The following is a 23,734-nucleotide window of genomic DNA, read 5'->3' as shown; positions in this document are numbered from 1 at the left end:
GTGGGAAATAAAATCAATTTTACGTTAATATTACTTATTAAGTGCAACATACAAGTTTTATAATATATCACAATTAATGTATCCAGATGATTAATATTTTGAGGGATTTTTGTAAAATAGAAAGAGTAGGGATATAATGTAATTTAGGGTCTTACACTATGTGATTTATGTAAGTCATACTAAAAAAATTGTGGTTGAAAAATGAGAGGAAGCCCCTCTATTTATAGTCAACAAATTAAAGGGTACTATGAACAAATGCTTTTTTGTGTCTTATCTGAAAAGTCATGACCTTTTCGAGAAGTCACAACCCTTTGGAAAAGTCGCAATTTATTGAAAAAGTCGCAACTCTTTGGAAAAGTCACAACTCATCGAAAAATCACAACCCTTCGAAAAGAGTCACAACTTATCGAAAAAGTCACAACTCATCGAAAAAGTCACAACCTAAGTTAGGAATATTATAGTAATTTAACATTCAAGTTAGGAGTTTATGCTTTTAAGGTAATATATATAGATATGATGATATACGATGTGATATAGCTTTTTGCCCTGCAGATCGAGAAACTTGTGTCAGAGCTATAGAAGCAAAGCATAACTCTTGCATAATGAAATGGAATTACTTTTGCAATATGCAACAGTACCACTAGCCAAAGATATACTTATACAAACAATTAAAGAATTTCATAAAAAATCACCAATCCCAAATAAAGCTACAGGAACACCAGCACAAGCAGCAATGACCTTTGGTTCCTAACCCGTATGATTACTAGAGACCAAAAAGAAGAAAGTTGCTGCAAAAGCTCCCAAGAGCATGCTAACTATCGAGACAAATAATGTTGTGAGTCCAAACAATAACTATCATTGATGAATAAGTAATTTCTGAACAAGAAACGTTAATAATACCACAACAATATACATATACTCTTATAGTATCATTGACTAATGAATAATTTTTGAACAAGAAACCTTAATGATACCAAATACAATAGTATCAGTTGAACGAAATTATCAGTCTTAATGATACAAATACAATATATGATACTGATTTAGTATCAGTCTAGCGAAAATTATCAGCCTTAATGATACCAATACATTATATGATACTGATCTAGTATTAGTTAAGTGAAATTATCGGCCTTAATAAATGAGGGTTATAGGTTGTAATTATTTATGAGAGAATGGATATTTGAGGAATTACTTTGGGTTTGGGTATGAACTTGTAATTGTTTTAAATTTTAAGGCCCATTTTGAACTTGTTGATATTGTTTACGTTGAGACAGTATTTATGTTTGGCATAATACATATATTAGCCCCTAAACTTGGCTTCAAATTTTAAGTTTGACCTCCAACTTTCACAGTGCACAAATAGACACTTTAACTATCCAGACTTTTAATAAATAAACCCGCGATTTTTGGACCAAAGTGCGTGAAATGCAAACGCTTCCACGTGTTTAAGTGAGCCAATCAATGACTGCCAACTAATTAAACATTTTACATGTCAATTTTAGAACTAAAAAATAAATTAATTAATTTCAATTAATAAAGAAGGGTTAAAACATTCCATCTGTTCATTTCACGTACACAATTCAAAATCATCTCAAAGTGAAAGTGAAAACCCTAGGTCAGCAAGTGAATCAAAATTTGGGAATCAAAGGGGGAAAATCATTCAAGATTTTTAGGGAAGTTGATGTTCATCTGTTCAGGTATGCCTAAATTTGCCCTTTTGAAAGTTTATCTTTGATACAAAGTTGAATCTTTTTATCACCATTAATGTAAAATAGTTATTTTCTTACAGCTTTATACATATGGGTCATATTATAGCTATTTTTCACCATGGAGGTCGCATTTATAAAGGTCAATATGTGTCGAAATTGGGAAACATTGTATTTAGCATAGATAAGGATCACTTCTCTTTGACCGAACTGAAATCGTATGCAAAAGACATTGGATATGATGAAGTTGATGCTTTTTTTACTGAAGACCCTATTACCCATAATTTTGTCAAGATAGAAAGTGACAGCCAACTATATAACTTTGTTAAAGATTTGTGGAGTGGGTCATTTTTTAAGTTGTTTTTGAAGCATGTGACTGTTAAAAAGGGGGGGTCCACTGCTACACCTACTTTGGGACCATTTTCTGTTGAAAATAATAATCAAGAATTGGGAAATTGCTCTAGGGTTTCACACACTGAACATGGTATAAATGGGGAAGGTGAAGTTGAACAACCATTAGATGAAGAAAATGATGATTCTCTTAACTTTGAAGAGGATAACTTAGATGATGTTCCAGATCAGGATGATAGTGAAGTTGATGAAGAATTGAGAGCTTTTAGAGAAAAACTTAGGGAAGACAAACAAAATGAAGCTGCAAAGCAAAAAAAGAGAACTAAAAAACTCTCAAAGGATCAAGGTGTTGAGCTTGGAGAAGTTGGCATAGATAAGGGATTTGAGAATATCTTCACCAATAAGGCAGCCAAATTTAATGGGAAATTGGGAGGTGATGAATTGTTTATTGATTCATCAGATGAACCAAGTGAAGATAATGATGAGGAGCTAGATGTTCTAGCACAACCAGGTGTTGATTTACCTTCAAGAAGAAAAAGCAACAAATTGAGGTATGATTCTTCTTCATCCGTTTCTTTCTTTGAGTTGGGTATGATATTTGAGAGTGCAACTCAATTTAGAAAGGCTGTTGCTGATTATGCTGTTCAACATAAGGTTCAGTTAAGGCTTAAGCCCAATGAACCTCATAGAGTTAGGGTAAAATGTGAAGGGAAGTGTAAATGGGAAATCTTTGCAAGCTTGGATAAAGATTCTGGAATTTTTTTTGTGAAGAAATACTATCCTGCTCATAGATGTATTTCAAAGAATAAGAACAGGTTGTGCACAACCAAATATGTGGAAATGAAGATGAGGGATAGAATAATATCTCAACCTGACATGAGAGTTCATAAGCTTCAAGAGATACTAAAAAAAGAATGGGGCTTAAAAGTGGGAAGATCAATATGTTTCAGGGCAAAAATGAATGTTATTGCCAAGTTCTTGGGTGATTGGAAGCTTGAGTTTTCAAGGTTGTTAGACTATGCTGACATGATTAAGAGTACAAATCCTGGGAGTTCTTGTTGGGTTAGAACTGATAATGAAACAGTCAATGGCTTACACTTGTTCAAATATTTCTATGTTTGCTTTGCTGCATTGAAAAATGGATGGCTGGAAGGTTGTAGGAAGATTATAGGATTGGATGGATGCTTTCTGAAGGGTGCTTGTAGAGGAGAATTATTAGTGGCTGTTGGAAAAAATGGAAACAATCAAATGTATCCAATAGCTTGGGCAGTGGTTGATCAAGAAACTAAACACTCTTGGAGTTGGTTCTTAAACTATCTCATTGAAGACTTGCAACTTGGTGATGGAAGTGGCATAACAGTCATGTCTGACATGCAAAAGGTATTTATTCTGCCTTTGTTTATTTATTGCAGCTTACTGTCTTGTGTTACTGCCCTGTGTTACTGTCCTGCATTACTGCCCTGTGTTACTGTTTTGTGTTACTGCCCTGTTTTACTGTCCTGTATTACTGCCCTGTGTTACTGTTTTGTGTTACTGCCCTGTGTTACTGCAAAAGATTTAACATCATGAAGACATGATTAATTTTGTCAACTGTTTTTGCAATCAGTCATTTGCGCAGGATTGGCATTCTGTTTTTGGTGCAATTGGTCTGTATGGGAATGATGTTGCAAACTCACAATTTTATCATGTAGAATGACTTTATGTCACTGTAAAGGGATAATTAAGTATGATGAGCTGATTCATTCTATTTTTTGCATCTTGATCTTGTGCTATTTGTTTGTGGGTAGTTTGTTGAATCACTTTGTAATAAAAAGTTGCAAAATATTCTGTCTAAAAGGTTGCAAAACATGCAGCTATTCACTTAGTGTGTGAAGTAAGTGAAGTGTGCCTTAAAGTTATTGATTTAATATTTCTTAGGGTCTTGAGGTAGCAGTTGAAGTCTTACTTCCTAATGCTGAAAGAAGAATGTGTGCAAGACATATTTGGGCAAATTGGCAAAAAAGATGGAGAGGTGAGGAAAGGAGAAAAGCATTTTGGAGGTGTGCCAAAGCTAGCTTTGAGGTTAAATTGAGAGATGAATTTGAATATTTGGGAAAATTGGGTGATAGAATATGTGAGGCATTGCTTGGATATAACAAAGAATATTGGTGTAGAGCTTTATTTAGTGAAAGATCAAAGTGTGATGTGGTGGAAAATAATATGTGTGAAACATTTAATTCATGGATTGTTGGTCCTAGACATAAATCTGTGATTAGTATGCTTGAAGATATTAGACATAAAATGATGGATAGGCATGGAGATATGATTAAGTTTGTAGATACTTGGATCGGTGACATTTCACCTATGGCAAGATTGATTTTAGAAGAAAACAAAGAGATTGGTAGGACACTAAGGGTGAATTGGAATCATGACATTGGATTTGAAATTCAAGAAGGAGAGTATAGACACATAATTGACATGACTAGAAAGACATGTAGTTGTAGGTTGTGGCAATTGAGGGGCATACCTTGCCAACATGCAGTTTGTGCCTTATATCACATTGGGCAAGAACCAGAAGATTATGTGGAACATTGGTACAAAAAAGATACATTCCTAAGAGCTTATAAGTACTTCTTACAACCCATCTCCAATATGATAATGTGGCCTGACACCAATAACCCACCAGTTGAGCCTCCTGAAGTGAAGCCGATGCCTGGAAGACCAGGTAGATGTAGAAGAAAAGATAAAGATGAACCGAGAAAAAAGAAGTGGGGGAAAGCATCAAAGAATGGAGTGAAGATGTCATGTTCCAAATGCCATCAAGTTGGGCATAACAAAAGAACTTGTAAATCAGTGGTAAGAATTTCTGTATTTCTTGTAAGTTTTAATTAGTTTTATACTTCTAATTTTGTATCTTTATAGCCCTCTCAACAGCCCACACAACAGCCTGCAAGGCCTTTTCAACAACCACCAGTGAGGCAGCCTTCACAACCACCATTGAGGCAGCCTAGCACTAGAAATGCCTCTTCTTTATGTGCAGATACTTCAAAGGTTAAAGGAAGGAAAAAAAAGGAGCCAATTGCAAGTGCAACATCTTCTTCAGTTGGAATGCCACCACCGTCTTCAGTTGGAATGCCACCAGCTCTTTCAGTTGGAAGAAAAAGAACAAGAGATGTGGGATTTGGTGTTTACACAGACATACAAACTGGAAGAGAAGTGATTAACGTATGTATATTGCCTTCTTTAATTTATTTTCTTACATCTTTATTAAGGTATACTAAATAATGCCCTATGAATTATGTAGCCAGGAAGATCAAGTGAAAGGGTTATCTCAAGTGGAACAGGGATAGCATTTAAAGATGCATCACAAACAAATGTTGATCTTGGATTCAAGCCACCTGGTTTGAAATGGAAAGGAAAAGATGCAATGACTAGAAATCAACTTCAACAATTGTCAAAGAAAAAGGTGCAAAGCAAATCCAAGGGCAAGTGGGTTCCATAAAAGTTTAAAGTGTTAATGATGTGTATAAATGTTGATCTAGGAGGTCTTTGTTTTTGTTTATTTTGATAAATGTTTGTAAAGGCATACTCCAATTACTAATCATTTTGATGTATTTTGGGTAATTTTGATGTATGTTTGCATAGACAAATCTTTGGAGGGTATTTAGTTGTCCCAGTTTAATGGATATTAAGTTATGTTTTGTGAAGTCTTTTGGTGTTTGTTATGATTGATGTTAGGCTGCCTTGATGTTAGGTGTTTACTATGTATGAAAGTGTGTGAATCATGCTAGTATGAAAGTGTATGAATCATGCTAAGTAATGCCCTTGTAAGTTGTAAAAGTGATGAATATTAAAACTAATGTTGAGAGGCAAACTGCTGCCAACTCTAAAATAGTGCATTTCACATCCATTATTTTGATTGCTTACAATAGATAGTGGTAGCCACTAACCCATAAAGAAAACTATTTTACGAACAAAACGATTCTGGCATAACTTTTTCAACCAATCTACATAACATTTACTACATAAAGAACTCTCTATAAATCCAAGATAGTATCACAATGATCAACAAAACTCGATATTTCCTCCTAATCTTTTCCTTTTCTTCATCATGTTTTTTTATCCTCTTTTGTAATCCCGAAATAGCAATTCTAGCGTGTTCAGTATAATCAAGTTCACACCACCTAAAAAATTTGCATCCAACCTGTTTAAGAAGAACAAATTCACTATCAAAATTGAATCTTGAGAACTAAAATTTAAACCAAAAAAGATGTTTTAAATGAAACCATACCCGACCATCTTCACATCCAAGAAACCAACGACCTGGATTGTTTGCAGACCAAGAAATCTTCATTATAGCTCTTTTTCCACAATGACAAAAAAAATTAGAATCCATTTGCACTAAATATGAGCACAAATCGTTTTAAAGAGAGGAAAAAACTTGGTTTGAAAGAGGAGGAAAAGAGAAATGAGATTTTGATTTGGAAATATAAAGAAATATATATAAAAGGGATTCATTAAGGGTAGAATTGTCATTTCAGCATTTTTTTACCGTTGTGGGCCTCGAAAATAACTCCCAACTCGCGCAGAATTCGTGCATATCACGCATTTTGCCAGGTAGGACTCGCGGGTTTATTTATTAAAAGTCTGGATAGTTAAAGTGTCTATTTGTGCACTGTGAAAGTTGGAGGTCAAACTTAAAATTTGAAGCCAAGTTTAGGGGCTAATATATGTATTATGCCTTTATGTTTTACTGAGTATTTCCAGTTAACTATTGAGAAATTCATAACTGAGATATGTTGAGATCGATTATGTACTTTGAGGTTCCTATTTCACTTGAGTAAGTCTTCCGCTGAGTAATGAGCCAGATCAAGGGTTTGCTTGGGGACCAGCAATGGTTCTCGAGTGCCGGCCACGTCCAGGATGTAGACCCGGGGCGTGACATGAGCGAGATAGGAGAGAGGCAAATGAGACAATCAATGTATTTTCAATACATGTAAACCACTCTTGAATAGAGAGTGTATTTGAAATATATTCGAGATACTTGTGTCTGGTGAATAAAAAGTGGCACAGACAGATAATTTTCTAAACTGATGTAAACACACGTATATACTCCTATATGAAAGAAGGTTCTATTGTTAATCGAATTTGTGCTTGGCCGATCTAAAAAGAAACTTGGACCAATATGTTGATTTTGCTACATCAAACCATAATTTATACTGTAAACACCCAAATAAAGCCACAGGAACACCAGCACAAGCAACAATGAGCTTTGGCTGCCAACCCGTATGATTTCTGTAGAGCAAAACGAAGGTTGCTGTAAACGCCACGAGCATGCTAACTATGGAAACAAACAACGCCGTAAGTCCGATGAATAACTTAGCAGGCAATGACACAAGAAAGTCATCTTCAGCATAGCGAGATGTCAGAATGGACAAGAACATAATGATGGAAATGATTTGAGGTGAATAGTGCCACTGCATCTGACATAACAAAGACTGTAAATCCATTCAATTCTAGCCATATTGGAATACCATTATCATCCTTATTACAACCTGTCACAGTGAATCAAGCAGCAAACACCATCGTGGCAATCAAAGTTGCTGCAATCATGCAAGAATTTGCAGTGTCTTTCATCCACTTTTCTCCATCTTTTAGTAATGCCTTGTGCTCTTCTGTGAAAAGTTCCCTAGGGGTTTTCCCATCCTTGTGGAATGAAAGCGGTACAAGTTTCTCCACTTCCTATAGTAATTATCATTCCGCATCAGCAAAGAATTTCAAAACAACAAAAACTGTGAAATTTACATCTCTCACTTGAACCACAGTATCTCTCTTTGCATTTGGAGTGCTGCTCCAGAAACCTTAAGAAATGATGGCAGCATAATCTTCTCTACTTCCTATATATATTTTCTGTATCGTGTTAAATTGGAAGGAAGCTAAGCAACATGTATGTTTTAAAAGAGAAGAAATTAAATACCTTAACAGACTGTGTCTCTGTTATGTGTCTAATGATTTCTATCTCTTGAAACAGCTGTTGTAGTGATTCAACGAATACAACATTATTATTATCAGCATTAGGAGGCACAGACTGAACAAGTTTGTTTTTCAGGGCTTCCATCTGTCCACTACTTTTCTGTTTACTGAATATTGGCTCCCCCAACTTGCCAGCCAAATGTAGAATGTTATTTCCATCATTGTCAAAATCTACAAGAAATATGTTTTTCATTCCTCCTATTTGGTGTATAAGACTGAAGACTTTTTCCTCTCGATATAAAACTGCAACATGAAGAATGGTATGCCTTTTATCGTCATTCGTCCACATAAGCACAGGATAATCACGAGTAACCACAAGTAAAAACCCTAGATTTCCTGCTTTTGCAGCAGAATGGACCCAGTTTTCTTTTAATGCTACATCTGCCAGAAAAAAATAGCGATAAAAAAGGATACTTCTTTGTGTTTATAATTTTTATAGCTAGCTTACCATACATTTCACTCTGGATAGTGATGTGTAGAAGGTTTAAGCGTTCTTGTTGCTGTAACAAATCAAAATTTGTGACCTCAAAAAGGTATGATACCATATCTTTATGCCCAATGGAAGCTGCCGCAGTAATTGGTAATTCTTCGTCCTGACCTTTATTCTTTCTGCAAGCCAAGTATAATAAGTGCATTGATATAAATGTAACAAAGTCAATTTAATTTGAGCGAGAATCATTTTAGTTAATTAGTACTTTTTTCATAAATAAAAGAGTATAGGATAAACACTTTTTGAATTAAATTTTCTCCTAGAAAATTGATTATAAATAGTTCAAAAATTAGTTGTATGTTGCGAGAACATTTAATTTCAGGAACTAGAATTTTTGATTTAATACTAATGCTTAACTTATATGCACATGCATTCATATATTAAAAACAAACAGACTTAATTTTGAAAGTAAAGGAGGGCTTAATAAAGAATATATACTTAGATCCTTCAAAGTTGAAATGTGACAATGATTGAGTTTTTTTTTTTTTTTTGTAGAAAAAGGAAAACCAAAATTCTTACGTGATTGAGGTGGAATAAGTTCCTTCATATTGTTCAAACAAAGAACAATCATTCTTTTTTTCCTTTTTGACTCTTAAGACAAGAATATAAATAAACAGAGTAAACTATTCTTTTTCCAAGCTAAGTGTATTAAGTGTAGTAATATGAGAGTAACAAAGTCAGTTTAATTTGGGCGAGAATCATTCTAATTATATAGGGAGACTAATTTTAGATACGTGCTTTGCATGTGTATTTCATATTATCACATAATATCATAAATATAAAAAATATCTCTTAACACGTGTTTTGCGCGTTAGATTATTATTATTATTAGTATAATAATAATAATAATAATAATAATAATAATAATAATAATAATAAATGTCCATAATTTGTACAGAAAATGAATGTGTTCAATTTTGTGTTTATTATTTATAATAATGTATAAACAATTTTTTTATATATATACAAATAGCAAATGAATAATTTTTATATTAAAGGGTAAGATCGTACTCCAATTTTAAGGTTTGAAGCTTTCTACTTTTAATAACTCAACTATCAACTATGGATTCACCTAACTTTAGTTCTTAACCGATGATATATTACCTTCTGTTTTAAGGTAGCATAGATAGATATTCTATTTGTCACAAAAATAATTTCTCTTTATTTCTTTGGGTTAAAACTTTATGTGAAATTTCATTTAAATGCAGAAAGAAGATGCACAATATTATTATTTTACATAAAAAGGAGTTTGAATTCCCTTTAGGGAATCTATAAATCCTTTACATTTGTCTAAATAACTAAAGTCATGACTTTAATCTTTTGGCTGGTGAATTTACTTTTAGTCTTGTTCATTCATGAAGCATGGAATTGTGTTTGTGGAAGAAATATATCGATGTGAAACGTACGAGCTTGGGTAGTACAACAACATTGTTCGAGGAGCAGAGCTAGAAAGTAGAAACCCCCTGCTGCTAGATAAAGCAGAGGTGGGCTTCATGAAGGACTTTATCGAGTCATCCTTATGCGTCACAACTCTGTGTATGTTACTTTTGTTATCGTTGGTGCTTTACTTGGTGAACAAGTAATGGATCATGGGGTTCATAAGCTCTAGGAGAACAACAATGTTGAGAAGCGTTATGATTGAGAATGGAATAAGTTCTTTATATTGTTCAAGCAAAGAATAATCATTTCTTTTTCTCTTTTTGTCACTCTAGACACGAATATAAATAAACATAGAAACAATCATCGGGGTTCAAGAGTTTTCTCTATCCTTATTTAGTTTCTGTTAGCAGTGCATTTCGAAAACAAGAGTGCAGATATAATAATGGAGAGCAAGTTTTCCCATGATATTGAACCAGTTGCTCAGGATTGTGAAAATAATGAACAATTTGGGTCTCGAGACAGAAGGGATATTGAAAATCAACTTCCCGACTCTGTACTAATTCTTAGTAAGTTCACAACTATATATCTATTTCTAGATAACGTAAATGTCTTGAATTTTTACAACAGCGTCATTAAGTTTAATTAATTTGTAGATGGAATGAAAGTGAATTATGAAAATGTGTGTGAAATTCTTTGGCGGGCTGCTGTGGAAGATAATTGGAGGCTTGCTGAACAAATTTTTAACAAGGATCCAAGCTTTGTTCGTCAAACGATATCGGACCAACTTGGAACAATACTTCACATTGCAGCAACAACAAAAAGCACCCGATTTGTGCGAGAGCTAATGAAACTGATTGAAGTAAGTGACTTGGAAGTGAAAAATAAATACGGGAATACAGCTTTTTTTCTTGCAGCAGGGTCAGGGTTCATTGAAATTGTTAAAGCAATGAGGGGAAAAAATGAGAATCTACCGAACATCCGTGGTTACCAGGAAAGATTACCAATCACTTTGGCAGCTCTGAAAGGGTATAAAGCTATGGTATCATACCTTTTTGAGGTCACAAGTTTTGATGTGATACAACAACAAGAACGCTTAGACCTTCTTCGGCACACTACCCAGAATGAGATGTATGGTAAGCTATAATGGACTAGTGATGTATGTTGTTTATTGCTACTTTTCAATACCCTACAGATGTGTACTTGTATCGCTAAGTTAATTAATTCGGTTTTCTTCTTGCAGATGTAGCATTATATATACTTAAGAAGGACAGAAAATTAGCCAGTGAAACGTTACAAGAAAGTGTTAGTGTCTTACACATTCTATCTGGAAAGTCCTTAGTGATCAGTAACCGCGAAGAAAATTTGAAGAGATTCATTGAAGGAGGTTATTCTCCGGTTTGGAGCAAGTTTATTAGCTTGATTTTCATGGCCAGGAGTCAATTCTTTACATGTAAGGTCTACTTGACCTTCATCAATGTCTCATTATTTTGTACCAAGACAAGCTTAATTAATATCATTCGTTTGTAGTGCTAAAATTGCTTCAAACTTCGGGGGTACTCCCAGAAAGATATGTACCGGAGAAACAAGCAGGTCTACTACTTGAGGAGCTATTGGCGGAGTGTAAAAGAAGTGCAAAGGATAAGCTATCGGACGTACTGATAAATGAAGGCTTGATCCGTTGGGCTGCAATAGCAGGAAATGTAGAGTTTTTAGTTCTGGTTATTCACAGTTATCCTGATCTTATAAACTACCTTGACCTAAAGGGCCGGACCATTTTCCATGTTGCGGTTTTACTTCGAGAGGAAAAAATCCTCAGTCTTATACATCAAATAGGAGGAATGAAAGACTCTCATCTTCCAAGATGTGATATCGATGGAAATAACATTATACATTTGGCTGGGAGGTTAGGGGTCACAAATTATGTTGATAAGGTATTTCCTCTCTTTTTAAACTATACATGTTTCTTTCATCTACCATTTCCAATTCAACATAGATACAGGAAATATTGTATAATAATAGTGTTTAGGTGAATTATCATTGTTTAAATAATGAGCTGGCCAACAGGACAAGATTATGCCGCCATCGTTTCTCAAGGTTTCTGGAGCAGCGCTTCAAATGCAAAGAGAGATAATGTGGTTCAAGGTGAGAGATTACATAAAACTATATTTTCCACTTCTTGTTATATGTATACTTAAAGGCATTCATTTTTAGCGTTTTCATTAATGGGAAGAGTTATGGCTCTCAAAAATTTTTGTTGCTGCGGAATGATAATTACTAATTGACTAGGAAGTGGAGAAACTTTTACCACCTTCACACCACCAGATGAGAAACAAAGCTGGAAAAATGCCAAGGGAATTATTCACCGAAGAGCATAAGTTATTACTAAAAGAAGGGGAAAGGTGGATGAAAGACACTGCAAATTCTTGTATGATTGTAGCAGCTTTGATTGCCACGATGGTTTTTGCTGCAGGCTTTACTGTGCCAGGCGGTAATAACGGCGATAATGGTATTCCAATATTGCTAAAATTCAATGGATTTGCGGTCTTTGTCATATCAGATGCAGTGGCTCTATTCAGCTCAATCATTTCCATAATTATGTTCTTGTCCATTCTGACGTCTCGCTATGCTGAAGGTGATTTTCTTGTGTCATTGCCTGCCAAGTTATTCTTCGGACTTACGGCGTTGTTTGTCTCAATAGTTAGCATGCTCTTGGCGTTTACAGCAACCTTCTTTTTGGTCTACAGTAATCATACGGGTTGGGAGCCAAAGCTCATTGCTGCCTGTGCTGGTATTCCTATAGCTTTATTTGGGTGTTTACAGTATAAACTATGGTTTGATGTGGCAAAATCGACATATTCGTCCAGGTTCTTTCTTAGACCAGGAAAGCACAAACTCTTTTAACAACAGAGCCTTCATTGCAGATAATGGTTGTATATATGCAAAATCCTACATCATCATAGTTGCCTCGACACTAAATCATAAAACACAAAAACTTGCAATTGAACAACTATATGTGCATTCTGTATTGTGGAGGAAAGATTACTGTTATTGAACAATGCAACTTCAAGTGTAAAAATCTTTGAAGTTTTGAGTGATGTAGAAAAGTTTGATTTGTATATGTAGCGCAAATATAAGAAAAGTCATGTTTCTTGATAATCTAAGTTCACAACTTCACATTTTAGACAACTTTTGTATATCAACCTGAAGTCTTACAACTGAGAAATATATATCTACTGCATTAGATCGAAGAATTATGATGTGATCAAACACAAACAAAAAGATCAACTAATTTTGATCCATTGCTAGATGTTGAGCCCAGTACTGGCGTAGCAACATGGACAAAATATTGGTCAATTGAACACTCTTTATCGGAAAACAGTCTGAAGGTACCTCATCGGGCTATCAACCTACGAAAGCTACCCTTCTTCCCGAATAGCAAAGTCAAACACAACAACAAAATTCATTGCATAATAGCCGAAACACTTAATTATTAAAATCAGCTTACATAATAAGAATATTCCAAAGTCATGAATCGATTTGAGAGTCCGCTTATCTTCTTCCTATTACTGAACTTAAGCTGATGTATCAAATATTCTTAACTTTGCTAAACTGAGCACTAATTAATATGTATTGATTGGGTTCAATATACTGAAACTACGGTAAAATAGGTATCTCGAAAATTTCATAAATTCATGGTATATTCATAAGAGATCAAGATGTGGCCTCCTAGCTACATTCAAAAAATACGCTATTATAGTCCTCAAATCACTGAGAAATTTAGAGAGAAGAATCAAAGGAGGAACAAAATAGCCTAACTCCGTTTTCTTGCTATGTATCATAATTGTAAATAAAACCCCTATAACTTTCCAAATATGTGCAGCAACTTCTCCTTCACCAAAAGTGTGTTGAATGGAGTCAGAAGTAGGAGCTCGTAATCTGGACTTGGTACAGTGTAAATATATACACTATATATTCAGCATATTAGTACAATTAGGATTCTCCTTCTGTGACCTTTATTTTCTTTAGAAGATAAGTATATAATTATTATATTCGTAAGGAAAAGAGTTACTTACTCTATACATATATACATACACCTTTAATACAAAGTTCTCTCTTCTATTTTCCTTGGCCTTTGTACTAGTTTAATTTGTGAATGTTCCTCTAATGACTGTCTAAGTTTGTTTTCTTGCGATATGTCGTAATTGTAAATGTATATTGTATTTTCAGCATATTTGTATAGTTATGATGTCACGCCCCGAGCCTACACCCTGGGCGGGACTGGCACTCGAGAACCATTGCTGGCCCAAAGCGAACCCTTGGCCTGACTTACTTACTCAGCGGAATACTTAATTCAACAAAGACAAGTCTATGTAATAAACTGGAATGTTATAAAGGAACATTCAATTGGCCATTAAGGCAAACTCAAGTCTTAACATAAGATTATGACAATGAAAATAACTAATATCTGACTGTGTATGAAGCCTCTAAAACAACTGAGATGGATGTCGAGACAAACCCCACGACATCTTAATGAACTAATAAAATAACTGAAAGAAATAAAAATGAGTCTTCCGGACTGCAAGGAGGCTCACCAACTGACTCTGGAGTGCTCCCTGGATCAACGATGCGCTGGATGCCGATCCTAGTTACTTGTGTCTGCATCATAATACGATGCAGGCCAGCTGACATCAGTAAATTGAATGTACGAGTATGCGAGTTGAAATGCTAAACACAACATAGGCTTGAAAAGAATTTGAAGAACTTACCTGGCTCAACTCAACTCAACATAACTGAACTCATTTCAATATAAAGCAGTGTAAAACAAGTGCAATATAAAGAAAACCTGTTTAAAACATGATGTCAACTCTGTGTATGCAAAGATACATATAACTCTGAGATGTATGTAAAAATACAAATAAACTGTGTATTTAAGAATACAATTACTTCTGTGGGAGTTTCTTTAACCAACAACCATCACGTAAAAGCTATTGTGATGATACAACATTTTGCCTCATTCTGCCAGGGCCATCCTATACCTTGCCGAAGGTATAGAACCTGAACTACTAAGTGGATACACTAGTCTATGCTAAAAAGTACTAAAGGAATCATCTAAAAAGTATGACCATTTTCTACCCATAATGGTACATGGTTTATGAGGGCTGTGAGTTGTTTGAACTCTCCCCCATATCGGTACTCAATACTACTCCCAAAAATGTGATATTAGTTCTTATGTTTAAAAACATACTTCTTTCTATGATTTGAGATAATTACTCAAAAACTTAGCTCAAAGGCTATCTTGGAAATCATAGTTTCCTCTCTTGCTTCATTTAGAAAGCGAAATCTATTTTCTGAAAACTAGCTCAAAGGCTCTTTAGAAATCAAAGTTTCCTTTCCTGTTTAAATGTGAAAACATTTTACTCTTTGGGAATACATAGTCCTGATATACTCTTTTGAAGAAATGAACTTCAAACTTTACTCAACTTGAACTTTAAGTCTTAAAAGAAAGTTAAAACATTTGGAAAAGACTTTTGGAAAACTCTAAGAGCTTTTCTTAACTTGACTCTTACTTCTCTTGACTTTGATCTTAACTTTCCTTGAATTGGATTATGGATTCAAGGTTCATGATCTCATGTTTATGGATGATTTCATGATATTTAGATGTACCTTAGACTGTTGGAATCAACTAGAAAACATAGGTACATTGCAAAGGAACAAGTACGAAAAGGTGGGGAACAAATGGGGAGAACTGGCATCCCTGGTGCTCTGAGAGGCGCGGGGAGCCAACCCTCAAAATTCAGAGAACAAGTTGGGGCTCTCTGGCTGGCGCGTTGCCCTAGAGACCCACATTCAGAGACTGTTTTGGGGAGTACTGAGAGGCGCGGCGCCCCAGCCCTTTCCCCTAAAAATCCTAAATTTTCTTCTTCGTTTTTCAACTCTAAACCCTTTAATTTCACTTAGTTCTTTCCCCAAACACTTAGAATCTTTTATACTCTCAATATATGGTAGATTCAAACCGAAATTACACCAGGAAAACATGAATCAAAGCGCAAGAAACTTCAACAACACAACCCATAAAAATTCAAACGAAACCTTCAACAATGTTCATCAAGAACTCAATTTCTAAACTTTCAAAGACTTAAATTCGCTGAATCGAATCATGGTTGGCGCGTGGTTAAACTAACCCAATGCTATGTGATCTCACATACCTCGTAGGGATTATCCCTTGACGAAATCCGCAAGCCAAATTCGACGATCTTGACGAATCTTTGTTTCTTTTCTCCTTTCTCCTCTTCTTTTCTTTTCTCTCAAAACCCTGCTAACTCATTTTTCCAAAAGCGTAAACTGAATAAATTCAGTTTAGACCCCCTAAGTAATTACCAAAAACGAATTAAAATAAAAGGTTAAGGAAAAGACCAAACTACCGTTCTAAAATCCGATTTTAGACTTTCCTTATTTGGACAACCCAACTTCCAAAGGGAATAACTCACTCATACGAACTCGGAATCATGCAAACTCAGTGGTGCTGGAAAGATCATTCCAAGAGCTTTCCTACCATATCTGGAAGTACACCTAACTCATCCTGAGCTAGAAGTTATGCCCATTTGAAGTTGACCAAAACTCAACTTATTCTAACTTGACAAAATTTCTAGATTTTCATTCTTTCCAAAAATGACTATTTCCAATTCTTAGCTTCTTCCTAGTTATTTCAAATTGCGAGATGTTACAATATCTCCCCCTTGGGAACATTCGTCCTCGAATGAGATTACTCTTATTAGGCTAAGCGTGTAACATGCAACATTCAGTTCAAGCACCCACAAACAAATGTAAAACAACATGCCAACTTATAAAGAAATACTAAGAAAGGATTAGTACCTTAATTCGAAACTTCTCCGGATCCGAAGAGATGTGAATATCTCTTCTTCATATCCTCCTCAGCTTCCCAAGTAGCTTCTTCAACAAATTGGTTCCTCCAAAAGACTTTGACTGATACTACCTCTTTTGTTCTCAACTTGCGAACTTGGCAATCTAGAATTTGAACTGGAATCTCTTCATAAGATAAACTATCCTTGATCCCAATATCTTCAGTTTGTATGATAATGAAGGATCGTCCATACACTTCTTCGACATGAAGATGTGAAACACTGGATGAACCACGGCTAACTCTTGTGGTAGCTCCAACTCATAAGCTACATTACCTACCATTTTCGATATTTTATAAGGGTCAATATACCGGGGACTAAACTTCCCATTCTTACTAAATCTCATAACACCTTTCATGGGTGAAAATTTAAGATATACCCAATCATCTACTTCAAACTCTAACTCCCTTCTCCTAACATCAGTGTAGGATTTCTGATGACTCTGCGCCGTTTTCAACCTCTCTTGAATCATTTTCACCTTCTCAATAGCTTGATGAACCAAATCTGGTCCTATCAACCCTATTTTACCAAATTCAAATCATCCAATAGGAGATCTGCATCTTCTCTCATAAAGAGCTTCATAAGGAGCCACATTTGGATGCTCAAGTGGTAAATATTGTTGTAAGAAAACTCAATGAGAGGTATGTGATCATCCCAATTCCCTTTAAAATCAATCACACAAGCCCTCAAGATATCTTTTAAGGTCTGAATAGTGTGCTCTGCTTGCCCATCTGTCTGAGGATGAAATGCAGTACTTAAATTCACCTTTGAACCCAAGCCTTTTTGGAATGACTTCCAAAACTGTGTAGTAAATTGCGCACCTCTGTCTGAAATAATGGAGACCGGAACCCTATGAAGTCTTACCACCTCTTGAAGATACAACTTAGCATAATCTTCTACCGAATGAGTAGTCTTTACTGGCAAAAAATGGCTGATTTTGTCATTCTGTCGAAAATCACTCAAATAGAATCATGCTGCCTGCGAAACCTTGGTAAACCTGTGATGAAGTCCATATTAATCATCTCCCACTTCCATTCCGGAAGTTCTATATTCTAATCCAAACCACCCTGCCTTTGGTGCTCTACTTTAACTTGTTGGCAATTTGGGCACTTAGTAACAAATTCTGCAATGCCTTTCTTCATACTACTCCACTAATAAACCTTTCTCAAATCGCGATGCATCTTTGTGGAACCCAGATGAATGGAATATCTGAATCTATGAGCATCCTCCATGATCCTCGCTTGGAGTCCATCCACTATTGGTATACACAATCTACCTTGATATCTCATTATGCCATCTCCCCCTTGTTCAAAAGCTAATACTTTTTGCTTATGAACATTTGCCTTCAATTCAAGCAAAATGAGATCTTGGTCTTGCTTTTCTTTCACTTCTGACACTAATGAAGATTCATCACCGCTACTCCTCCTTCTGTGAAACCATCAGTCGGACCTCTAAGCGTGCAAGTCTATGCATATCTTTCGCTAACTCTCTATTTTATTCCTCAACATAGGCGGTACTACCCATAGACAACCTACTTAAAACATCAGCAACCACATTAGCCTTACTGGGTGATAAATAATACTCATGTCATAATCGTTGAGTATTTCCAACCACCTTCTTTGTCTAAGATTAAGCTCTTTCTGAGTGAACACATACTAAAGACTCTTGTGATCAGTGAATACAACAACATGAACAACATACTAATAATGACGTCATATCTTCAAAGCAAATTCTACGGCAGCCAACTCTAAGTCATGGGTTGGGTAATTCTTCTCATGAACTTTCAACTATCTGGAGGCATAGGTTATAACCTTGCCATTCTGCATTAATACACAACCCAAACCAACTCTAGATGCATCACAATACACCATAAAACCTTGAGTACCTTCCGATAAGGTCAAAATTGGGGCAGTAGTCAACCTCTATTTCAATTTCTGAATGTTTTTCTCACAAGCTTCAGACCATTGAAACTTCAGTGTTTTCTGAGTTAACTTGGTCAAAGGAGACGAAATAGATGAGTACCCCTCTAAGAACCATCTATAATAGACAACCAAACCATCTAGGCTAACTTTGCACTACCTCTATCTTTTGGGTATCAACTCTAATTCCATCACCGGAAACTATTTTGGCCTAAGAACGCAACAGACTCAAGACAAAACTCACATTTAGAGAACTTAGCATACAACTCTCTATCCTTAGCATACAACTCTCTATCCTTTAGAGTTTGGAGAACTATTTTGAGATGACTCGCATGATCTTCTTCATTCCTCGAAAAGATTGGAATGTCATCAATGAATATGATAACAAACATATCTAAGTAAGGCTTGAATACTCTATTCATAAGGTCCATGAATGCTGCAGGCGCATTGGTCAAACCAGAGGACATAACTAAGAAATCATAATGACCATAACGGGTCTTGAAAGCTGTCTTTGGAATATCACATTCCCTTACTCTTAACTGATGGTAGCCTGATCTCAGGGCTATCCAAGTAGCACCTTGAACCTGATAAAAAAGATCATCAATTCTCAGAAGATGATACTTATTCTTGATGGTAACCTTGTTCAACCGACGGAAATCTATACACATCCTAAGAAAACCATTTTCTTTCTCACAAATGGGACCGGAGCACCCCAAGGTGAGATACTTGGTCGAATAAAGTCCTTATCAAGGTGGTCTTTCAACTGTTCTTTAAGCTCTTTCAACTCTGCTGGTGCTATTCTGTATGACAGAATAGATATAGGACGAGTATCGGGAAAAATATATATACCGAAGTCTATTTCTCACTAAGGAGGAACTCTGGGAAGATCATCTGGAAAGACTTATAGAAACTTTTTTACTACTAAAACTTACTGGATAGGAGGTATCTCAACACTAGAGTCATTAACTCGGACTAAGTGATAGACACACCCTTTGGAAACTAATTTTCTCTCCTAAAGGTATGAAATAAAATGACCCTTAGGCACTGCTAAACTGCTCTTCAACTCTATGATTGGTTCATTGGAAACTGGAACTTGACTATTCGAGTTCTACAATCTATTGATGCATAACAAGAAAGAAGCCAGTCCATACCTAGAATGACATCAAAATCTACCATGTCTAACTCAACTAAATCAGCCATGGTACTCTTGTGATTGACGAAAGCGGAACAATCACGATAGACTCTTTCTGCTAGAATAGACTCACCATCAGGTGTAGAAACACTGAATGACTCAAGAAGTTACTCAGGAAGAACATCAAAATTGAAGACTTCGATCATACTAGTGACAACATCTGGCGAGTCCTCTTGCTCTTGGCTACTAGTGATAACTTACATACGGTTTCCTCCTCCGTCTGCCCCTGAATTAGCTCATCTTAATGCAGCTCTATCTGGTGGAGAAACTGAAGAAGTCTGGGCTCTAATTCCCCCATTACCATTACTTTGTCTGCTCTTAGGACACTCTCTCATAAATGACCGTTCTGGCCACACTTGAAGCAACTGGTGGAGTCATCACGACACACCCCTGAGTGGCTCTTACCACACTTAGCACATGCAAGAGTCTTAGTACTCCCTTGTGCCTTACTACCTTGCGAATACGCATGTTTAGCTCTGAAGTTTTGAGAATTCTGACTATTGTACTCATATTCGTTCCTTGGTGCAGGTGCACTAGCAGATGATGGAGCAGGTCCTTTCTGCTTATGCTAGAAAGAAGACCAGCTCACATTACTCTTTTGCTGCCTGAATTTATTCCCAGATGTCTTAACTCTCTTGTTCTTAAACTCTTCCCTAGCCCTTAGTTTGTCCTCCTCAACTTGTTGCACATGGATCATCAGCCTAGTTATGCCCATGTCACCTATTAGCATGGTTGCCTTACTTTTCTTATTTGATAGACGAGGCAACCCAACAACGAATAAACTCATCATGCTCCTTATGTCGGCAACCATCTCTTTGCTTCTCTTAGCTCAAGAGGAAAGAAACGCCTCATGGAAGGCACTCTCGACCATAGGCCAGCTCAAAAATTGGTTTATGCGTAAGCACGAGTAGAAAGAAATTTTATAGAGATTAACTCTATCGTACGAAATGAATATAAAAGAAGTGAGATATTTCCTAAATGTTGCAGCCTCATAATTATAGATGTAGCACGCTTCACACCGATAACTAGGACTCTACAGACACGACTTCATAGACTCTCTAGGACTCTTGAACTCTGTGCTCTGATACCAAGTTTGTCATGCCCCGAGCCTACACCCTGGCGGGACTGGCACTCGAGAACTATTGTTGGCCTCAAGCGAACCCTTGGTCTGGCTTACTTATTCAACGGAAGACTTAATTCAACAAAGACAAGTCTATGTAATAAAATGGAATGTTATAAAGGAACATTTAACTGGCCATTAAGGCAAACTCAAGCCTTAAACATAAGATATTTACAATGAAAATACTAAAGAACTAACATATGACTGTCTATGAAGCCTCTAAAACAATTGAGATGGATGTCAGGACAAACCCCACGACATCCTAATTAACTAATAAAATAACTGAAAGCAATAAAAATGAGTCATCCGGAATGCAAGGAGGCTCACCAACTGACTCTGGAGTGCTCACTGAATCAACAATGCACTGAATGCCGATCCTATATACCTGTGTCTGCATCATAATAAGATACAGGCCAACTGGCATCAGTACATTGAATGTACGAGTATGTGAGTTGGAATGCTAAACACAATATATGCTAGAAAAGAATTTGAAGAACTTACCTGGCTCAACTCAACTCAACATAACCGAACTCATTTCAATATAAAGCAGTTTAAAACAAGTGTAATATAAAGAAAAGTTGTTGAAAACGTGATGTCAACTCTGTGTGTATGCAAAGATATATATAACTCTGAGATGTATGTAAAAATAAAAATAAACTGTGTATTTAAAAATACAATTACTTATGTGGGAGTTTCTCTAACCGACAACCATCACGTAAGAGCTATTATGATGATACAACGTTTTGCCTCACGTTGGCAGGGCCGTCCTATACCTTTCCGAGGGTATAGAACCTGAACTACTAAATGGATCCACTAGTCTATGCTAAAAGGCACTAAAGGAATCATCTAAAAATTATAAGCATTTTCTACCCATGATGGCTACATGGTTTCTGGGGGCTGTGAGTTGTCTAAACTCTCCCCCATATCGGTGCTCAATACTACTCCCAAAAATGTGATATTAGCTCTTATTTTTAAAAACATATTTCTTTATGTGATTTGAGATAATTTCACAAAAAAAAATCTCAAAGGCTATCTTGGAAATCATAGTTTCCTCTCTTGCTTCATTTAGAAAGCGATTACTCTTTTCTGGAAACTAGCTAAAGGCTCTTTGGAAATCAAGGTTTCCTTTCTTGTTTAAATATGAAAACATTTTATTCTTTGGTAATACATAGTCCCGATATACTTCTTTTGAAGAAATGAACTTAACTCTTTACTCTTTGCTTAACCTGAAAGAAGTCTTAAACAAAGTCAAAACGTTTGTGAAAGACTTTTGAAAACTTTATAAACTTCTCTTGACTTAACTCTTACTTCTCTTGACCTTGATCTTAACTTTCTTTGAATTGAATTATGGATTCAAGGTTCATGATCTCATGTTTATGGATGATTTCATGATGTTTAGATGTACCTTAGAGTGTTGGAATCAACTAGAAAATATAGCTACATTGCTAAGGAACAAGTAGTAAAAGGTGCAAAACGAATGGGGAGAACTTGCGTCCCTGGCGCTCTGAGAGGCGCGGGGCGCCAGCCCTCAAAGTTCAGAGAATGACTTGGGGTGCTCTGGCTGGCGCGGCACCCCAGAGATCAAAGTTCAAAGAGCCTCTCATGGGACTCTGAGAGGTGTGACTCCCCAATCCCCTGCCCAGGTGAACTCCGACTTTTCTTGCTCGTTTTTCATCTCTAAACCCTCTAAACTTCAATGGTTGTTTCGCCAAACAATTAGAATCATTTATACCCTCAATATATACTAGATTCAAGCTAATATTACTTCCGGAAATATGAATCAAAGCGCAAGAAACTTCAACAAAACAACCCACAAGAATTCAAATGAATTTCATCAACAACTCAAAGGATTTACTTTCAAATCAAAACATATTTCGCTGAATTGAATCATGATTGCTGTGCTGGTGAACTAACACAATGATAAGTGATCTCACATACCTCGTAGGGATTACCCCTTGAATAAATCCACAAGTTAAACTCGACGATCTTGACGAATCTTGCTTTCTCTTCTCCTTTCTCCTTTTTTCTCCTTTTTCCAAGCCCTAGCATGAAATTTAGTTTTTCTAAACTGACTAAAATCTGACTTTACCCCAATTAAACTCCTAAAAATGAATTAATTAAGTTGAGTAAGGAAAAAAACAAACTACCCTTCTAAAATATGGTTTTAGACTTTCCTTATTCGAACAACGCAACTTCCAAAGGGCATAAACTCACTCATAAGAACTTGGAATCGCTTAAACTCAGCGACGTTGGAAAGATCATTCCAAGAGATTTCCTACCATATCTGGAAGTACACCTAACTCATCTTGAGCTATAAGTTATGACCATTTGAAGTTGACCAAAACTCAACTCATTCTAACTTAACAAAATTTCCAGATTTTCATTCTTTCCAAAAAATGACTATTTCCAATTATTAGCTTCTTTATAATTATTTCAAATTGTGAGATGTTACACTACGGATCGAAAAATGGATTCAAAGAGTGAAAAGCTTACCTTTAGCCTCAAGAATGGTGAAAACCGAGTAGGAGTCGCCTGGGGTTCGTTCTTTAACTCTAAAAGTTGAAAAGTGCATAATAAGGTTGTTTAAGGGTTTATTAACGACCTTAAGTCATGTCGAGCCCACCACAATGGCCCTCACCCC

The 23,734-nt window shown here is 36.0% G+C and overlaps 2 protein-coding genes and 1 pseudogene across 2 annotated transcripts; 2 read left to right on the top strand and 1 right to left on the bottom strand.

Annotated features, from left to right (window-relative positions):
- Positions 1 to 1,802: 1,802 nt before the first annotated feature.
- On the top strand, positions 1,803 to 5,541 carry LOC125836419 (uncharacterized). The gene is made up of 4 exons (XM_049515588.1): positions 1,803 to 3,440; positions 3,978 to 4,895; positions 4,974 to 5,264; positions 5,344 to 5,541. Exons 1-4 carry the CDS (start codon positions 1,803 to 1,805, stop codon positions 5,539 to 5,541), a joined length of 3,045 nt encoding a protein of 1,014 aa, XP_049371545.1.
- A 1,636-nt stretch (positions 5,542 to 7,177) lies between these two features.
- Positions 7,178 to 8,707, bottom strand: LOC125836418 (uncharacterized; annotated as a pseudogene).
- A 1,677-nt stretch (positions 8,708 to 10,384) lies between these two features.
- On the top strand, positions 10,385 to 12,843 carry LOC125836416 (ankyrin repeat-containing protein NPR4-like). Its single transcript, XM_049515586.1, has 7 exons — positions 10,385 to 10,508; positions 10,596 to 11,075; positions 11,183 to 11,326; positions 11,470 to 11,864; positions 11,942 to 11,960; positions 11,996 to 12,084; positions 12,229 to 12,843. The coding sequence occupies exons 1-7, from the start codon at positions 10,385 to 10,387 to the stop codon at positions 12,841 to 12,843; spliced, it is 1,866 nt and encodes a 621-aa protein (XP_049371543.1).
- The last annotated feature ends 10,891 nt before the right edge of the window (positions 12,844 to 23,734 follow it).

This window comes from Solanum verrucosum, unplaced genomic scaffold (assembly GCF_900185275.1).
Source record: "Solanum verrucosum unplaced genomic scaffold, falcon-dt-bn FXZP01000278.1, whole genome shotgun sequence".
Taxonomy (NCBI): domain Eukaryota; kingdom Viridiplantae; phylum Streptophyta; class Magnoliopsida; order Solanales; family Solanaceae; genus Solanum; species Solanum verrucosum.
This window is presented reverse-complemented; position numbering and strand designations above follow the sequence as displayed.

Coding starts and splice junctions, on each gene's coding strand:
- LOC125836416 (XM_049515586.1), top strand. CDS start 10,385: ATGGAGAGCAAGTTTTCCCATGATATTGAACCAGTTGCTCAGGATTGT. Junction 11,076..11,182: donor TACCCAGAATGAGATGTATG/GTAAGCTATAAT, acceptor TTCTTCTTGCAG/ATGTAGCATTATATATACTT. Junction 12,085..12,228: donor GAGAGATAATGTGGTTCAAG/GTGAGAGATTAC, acceptor CTAATTGACTAG/GAAGTGGAGAAACTTTTACC.
- LOC125836419 (XM_049515588.1), top strand. CDS start 1,803: ATGGGTCATATTATAGCTATTTTTCACCATGGAGGTCGCATTTATAAA. Junction 3,441..3,977: donor TCATGTCTGACATGCAAAAG/GTATTTATTCTG, acceptor AATATTTCTTAG/GGTCTTGAGGTAGCAGTTGA. Junction 5,265..5,343: donor CTGGAAGAGAAGTGATTAAC/GTATGTATATTG, acceptor TGAATTATGTAG/CCAGGAAGATCAAGTGAAAG.